The sequence below is a fragment of the Primulina huaijiensis genome, chromosome 9 (genome assembly GCF_012295235.1).
Source record: "Primulina huaijiensis isolate GDHJ02 chromosome 9, ASM1229523v2, whole genome shotgun sequence".
NCBI classification, from domain to species: Eukaryota; Viridiplantae; Streptophyta; class Magnoliopsida; order Lamiales; family Gesneriaceae; genus Primulina; species Primulina huaijiensis.
In genome coordinates, this window is record NC_133314.1 from 15149279 (window position 1) to 15155939 (window position 6661).

At 36.6% G+C, this 6661-nt stretch overlaps 1 protein-coding gene across 1 annotated transcript; it reads right to left on the reverse strand.

Annotated features, from left to right (window-relative positions):
* Positions 1-1952: 1952 nt before the first annotated feature.
* On the reverse strand, positions 1953-6543 carry LOC140983734 (RCC1 domain-containing protein RUG3, mitochondrial). Its single transcript, XM_073450849.1, has 6 exons — positions 5969-6543; positions 5358-5497; positions 4128-4322; positions 3196-3324; positions 2932-3087; positions 1953-2330 (listed from the first exon to the last, which is right to left on the reverse strand). The coding sequence occupies exons 1-6, from the start codon at positions 6484-6486 to the stop codon at positions 2128-2130; spliced, it is 1341 nt and encodes a 446-aa protein (XP_073306950.1). The 5' UTR covers positions 6487-6543; the 3' UTR covers positions 1953-2127.
* Between the last annotated feature and the right edge of the window lie 118 nt (positions 6544-6661).

The following is a 6661-nucleotide window of genomic DNA, read 5'->3' on the forward strand; positions in this document are numbered from 1 at the left end:
TGCGCGGCTTAGGGAAGAGGCTAGGAAGAGCCCTTGAGGGGCTGGAAGGGTGGCAGCTGATGGAAGCTGCGAACCGAGGGAGAATCATGAGAGATACGCGCGGCTGAGGAAGAAGAGGGCTGTGGCGCACGGCTAGGCATGGTTCAGGGGCCTATGATGGTCCAGGAGGGGTAGGCTACGGTGTGGTGCGTCGGGTTTAGGGTCTGGTCCGGCGGTTGTTCGGGTCATAGGGTGGCCAAGGGGTTCTAGGGAGAGAATGGGTTCGGTTATGTCTTGGGGAGGAAAGGGACTTGAACCGTGGTCCACAGGGGTTGGTTCGTTACTCACGGGGGTATTTTAGGGATTAAAAAGTCTAAGTTTAAAATTTGAGATTTAAAATATTAAGTTTTAAATTTATTCGGGTTTAAAACGTTTTACGGTTTAGTTAATAAGTCATTAAATCAAAAGGCTCGGGCTTACGTCTAAGAAAAATATTAGAAGTCGAATTTATGATTATATGATGATATGGAATATGCTCGAGTCAAGAAAAGTAAGAAAAAATAAAAATCGAGAATTTTGGAGTCCAAGGATAAAATGGTCATTTTACGTCCTGAGTAGTTCGAAAGGTCTGATAGTGTCCCAAAGAATCATAATACATACTAAATGATATTTTAAAATGTTTATGATGCAAATATGATATTTATATGATATATGCAAAGGTTGTACGATTTTTTCCGAAAAATTCTATTTTACGATTTTTGAATGATACGATATTTTATAAATAAAAGGAAATGAAAAATATTTTGAATGATGTCAATTGACAGTGACATAAAAGATAAGATTGGGGATATCATGAGGGAGCCCGACGATCGTATTTTCATATTTGGCTACGGTCTAGTGATGAGAGTTGTTGACGCCCCGGCCCCAGGTACTTGGTGTATATAGACTGATCAGTCAACCACATGATGATTTGATAAATGATAGTCAATTTCAAGGATCAAACTTCACTTTTCAATGATACACGATGACGAAAGAATTTATGATTTAATAATTTATGATTTATATATGATTACGAGTTTTTACGCCAACTTATTTTAGTAAAAGATTTATTTTAAAGCTTCATGTGTCTGTATATGTATTATTTGTTACGTATGGTTAGAACGTGATGAGTCATTAGACTCATTAGGTTTGGATGATCGCAAGTGAGGATGATTTAGAGAAAGACGCTGACGCTTGAGTGGATCGGATCCGACAGTACACTCTCGAGGGGCTTTTATTTTCCGCATTAGCTTAATATTTAAAGTTTTGAAGTAAAGATTTTGAGGGTTATTTTATTAAAGATTTTATGCTTTATTTTGAAGCATAGTTTTCGTATTATTTTAAAATTGACGTACGATTTTATAGTTGACGATTTATGGATTTTATGCATTTAAGATTTTTAAATATTAATTTTTATGTGAGATGGTTTTGAATTTCGGGTAAAATGTTCATAAAAAAAATAGTAATATTTTAAAGTAAAAAAAAAAAAGAGACGTTTCAATCTTACTTTATAACTTGAACACACCCGAGGAGCTATTTTTCATTGTTTTTTAATTTGTAAGTTTAATTGCTTCCAATTCCTCTCAGAAAATATTAATATATCAGTTTAATGACTAAATTAACCGACTTTTTGGGCGATTCCATCGATTATTTACATAAAATTTCTTTGAATTATTATAATCTATATAGCACTTAAACTATTATAACATATCAAATTTCTCAGCTATTTTCCTTTGACTTATTCTAAAAATAATTGAATTTTTGCAGCATAATGTAGTAGTATAATTAAAATCAAACTTCCTAGTTTAATTGCTAGCATTCTTTTGCTAAAATTATTGAAACCTTGAGCAAATTGGTAATCTTGCTGAATGTTTAAATGATTGAAAACAACTAAATTGTTCAATTCTTTGGAAAGAAAAGTATTTCTATGGGTGTCTGTAGTTCCAATTCCGGTTCATGCTGCCAATTTCACCATTGAAATTTGGTAACTTGAAAAATATTTAAATACCACACAGAAATCACCTATTACTAGGTGGGACAAGATAATCTACAAGGATCATTAGATTGAAGCAATCGGCATCCAATAGGTCCCCGTTACACAGAATAATATTACCTCTTCGCAGTCTCTGTTCTTGAAACAAGGCACATGGCATGAGAAGCGCCAGCGGCAACAGACAAAACTTTGTACTCCCCCAGTCCATCATCTTCCCAAAGAAACTTTACTTCAACTGGAGACGGTTGTACCTCAGAAAGCCCAGGAACACCTAGTTGATTATCCCTTGCATTGCCCCACATGTACAACTTCCCTTTGTCTGAGGATTCGAAAAAACATCAAATTTGGTTGCGAAAAACCTCTTTTTTTTTCATTTTTTATTAAGAAATGATTTTCACTTATGAGAACAAAATTGCCGGTTAGGACATTGGAAACCTCCAAATACAGAATAAATAGTTAACCAACTTTTTTAAAAAAACACAGGACAAATGACCAGGGATTTATAGGTACAACGAGAGCAACACGGTATCCGCACCGCAGACATCTCCCTGTTTGATTAGCAACTGCAACGGCATTTATGTCTGAGAATATATTATTCATCACCTCAAGTTTTTTTCCCAGTTCTACTCTTCTACATGAACCACATCAGTGGTAGATTTTCTTTTGAAGGTACTAACATGAGCTGCGTTGATTTTTTTCCGTATAATTGCCACAGAAAGAGAAAATAAAGAAGATTTGCATCTAGTTATCAACACCTTATGCCTTGTAAATTGCATAGTTGAAGATGTAGCACACATTTTCTTTTTAACGTTTTATAATCATTTCAAGTATACATACACGGAAAAAATAATGTGCCAGATGAAAGATTTAATAATATTGATCTCAAATAAGAATTTAATTGTATAGAATGGACTGCTTACCAGTTATAGCTGCTGATGATGAACCCCCACAAGCAACATAAATGACCTTCTCATTAGCTAAGGCCTCAACAGGCTCAGGAACCTTTTGTAAATGAAGAGAAGAATGGCCCAACTGACCATGCCCGCCATGACCCCATGAAAGAACTTGTCCTTTTCCTGAGACGTAATACACGATGTGGTAAAATTAGATCCACAAAGCCTTTCTCCCACATCAATGCATATTGCATGCTAACCGAAACGTGCTAGGTTATAAAATTACTATACCTGTCAAAGCAAGAGAATGGTATCCGCCACTGGCAATCTGAACTACACGTTCATCTTTGAGAGCAGGAACAAGTTGAGGTTTCCAGCCACCGACTTTGTCACCTCTACCCAGCTCATAGTTGGAGTTTGCTGCGATTCAGAGTATCTGTTAGCTGGCAAAATGCAAAGCTAAAGCATTACAGATAATATGAAAACGAAGCTACCTAGTATAGCAGCCTCACTGCCTTCCCACCCAAGTTGACAATCAAGATAAAAATACTATATAAGCAAAACTTTGTAATATTTAGACAAATTGAAATTCTAACAGAAACTCAGGCAACTCGTTCCGGCACTCAATGTGACATAATTAAAGTATGATCGATTTTCTCCAGGTTCATTTAAAACAGAATGAGCACAGTGACAGATTTAAAAAACATATATACCAAATCTGAATTATCTATGTTGACAACAGAAAATAGAACTTAGTTCCACTAAAAAAACTGCAGGTTTCATATAATCTCAAAAATGGTGAAATGAACTGATCCTTGATTTGTGGGTTCAAGGTTCATACATATATTGGCCATCTCAAAACATGGAATTAACTCATTGGTTCACTTCCAAAAACTATGGAATTTTTAACTTTCTCAAAATTTGGTGACCTAAAACCCGAGACAATGGATTTTGAAAAACTGAAATCAAGTTCGCATTCTGCATTTTCAAATAATCAATAACCATTTAGTTTCTCTTAAAATGTTGCTTAAACATCTGATAAAGTATATGCATTCCACCACCCAAGAAGGTTTTCTTATAATTTGAAATATGGGTCAAGTTTATTCTTTATTTCAGTATATTAAATAATTTCTGTCAAGTTTATTTTTTATTTCAATATATTAAACAGTTTCTTGTCAAATCATGATCAAAACATCATAACTGTAAATTGCTTGCATCCTTACCACCCCAGTTCCAAAGTTGTCCTTCTTCGGTCAATGCCATTGTGAAAAACCCACCACATGAAACAGCAGCTACTGGCACAGGCATTGCCTCTACTTCAGTCGGAGTGCTGAGACCACCTGCATGGTCTGGGCCACGACCAGGACCAAGGCCCAATCTACCATCCCCTTCATCTCGTCCCCAAATGTAAAGTTTTCCTACATAACAAAATAACAATATCATGGAAGAAAAATAAATTATTCAATCAAGAAAAGGTGGTACACAAATGCAGTATTTTAGTAATATCTGAATATTCTAGAACAGATAATGCCAAACAGCAGGAATAAATAAAATGCCCACAAAGCACAATGGCTCTAATGTTCAGGATTCTTTTTGATGCACAAAACTCATTCTCTTGATGAAGAGGGGCATAGTTACAGATCCAGGAAAGTAAAGCCCAATGGATACTGAAGCCCCAAATTACAAAGAATACAGGTGATGGCTAGTAAGAAGACTGTGTATAAGAAACATACGGGAGGAACACAAGTGAATAAAATGAGGGAAAGTGGGGTAATTTGTCGGCACTAAAAAATTCCTTAAATTTTGTGTGCTAACATGGCTACGGGCAAGGGTAGGAGTGAGATCCCTCCTTTTGTTTTTGGGGTATGAGAGTGATTCACATATCTTTGCATTCAAATTTTCAACATTCTACCATAATTCTTGTGGAAGAGATCTGTGCTCTTTGTGAGAAATTTAAGGTTAACAAGAGAAAGCCAAGGTTTTTATATCAGAGGTATCACTAACATAAAACTTAATTCAAGTGATACGTTGCATATTTAATGTAAAATACGTAACATCATTAAACTCAAGAAGAAATACATGGGTTGGGTGTTAGGGTTCAGAAATCAATATTCTTTCATTATCACAATCATATTCCTATTAAATATACACTTCAGAGACACATATCTATATCTATATTATAAAATTTCTGAATCATTTTTAAAAATTAATTATACGAGATATACTTTTAAACAGAAAAAAATCTCGTCAACTTCCAAAAAATTCTGCAGTGACGTGCCAAAATATCTTTAAAAGACTAATTATAAACTTTTAATTGAAAACAATACAAAGCTCAACCAAACGCCACCATTGTGTAGCGTCTCTGTGTCTCTTTAAGCTTTTAGCCCCTAATCCTCAAGAAAAATAAAAGGATGGACTTCAAATGCTCAAAAACTAACAAAGAAATATCTAACCAGATTTTGTGATAGCAGCTGAATGTGTACCACTGGTAGCAATATGACATATTTCTTCAATCCAAGATCCTTCGACCATTTTAGGAAAGAGTTCTCTGTGATACACAGAATGTCCAAGAGCACCAAATCCACCATAACCCCTGAAAAACTTTTATTTTGTGAAAAGAATATCAGGATTTGCAGACAACAATCCAACCCAAATAAAAATGAGGGGCTTAAACACACGATGCATATCTTAGTGGGTTCATTGTAATTTGTGAACATTATCCAACAAGAGATCTCTATGATAAAGGGATAAAACTAAAATAATAACAGGCAATAAGTGAGATTATTGTGCTAAAGCTTCCTTAACTTCTCCACACAAGCATTAACAGGATTTGCGCATCCAAAATCAGATGGGCACTGATTAATCAAGTCTCTAAAGTGTAAACAGATTGCTTTGGTCATTCATACAGATCCAAGAAGCTCCAAAATACTAAGCTACTACTGTGGAAAACAAGTACCACAAACTTTCTTACCTCATTTGAGAGATTCAAACCAATAATGTCATCTCATCACTTATTATTATTAACATTACGACAAAATCAAACAAGAGTGAGATAGGAACTGACCACGTGAAGACACGGCCAAGGGAATCGAGAGCAACAGAATGGAGACCACCGAGAGCAATACTTCTAACATGGGATTCCAAATGAGGATTCAGTGTAGGCACAAACACCGAGTTTTCATGTCCAAACCCGAGCCTGCCGCCGTCACCTTTTCCCCAAATCCATAGCTGTCCATCCACCACCAAGCCCGAGTGGAACAGCCCACACGAAATCCCCACTTCGATAGGGGACCCATCGGAATCCGAAAGTCGGGATAGGCGACCGGTAGTCGCGTCAGACAGGCGGAAATTCGGCGGAATACGCAAGGTGGCGACGGGTGAAGGATATATTCGGCTTTCCTCGACGCCTCCTCCGAGCTGCCCGGAGCCTCCACGACCCCATGACAAAAGCTGGAGGGTGACTGATTCTTCGCTGGTGGTAGAGGAAATTTCGAACAGAACTGGAGCTGATTTGGCGGCCGAGGAGTATGGGCGGCGGCGGAGGAGCAATGAGAAGTAAATTTGGCGGTGGCGAAAGGCCATCGATTTCAGGGATTTGTGTTCCCTCTGGCGAGGTTCTAGAAAATGCCGAAAGTCTAAACCGAACCGGAAAAACTCGGAAGTCCGATACTCGAGGGAAAAATTAATTACTTTTAAAAAAATCTATTAAATATATAAGTTTATTAAAAAAATATTTTAATTTTGTTTTATTAGTTTG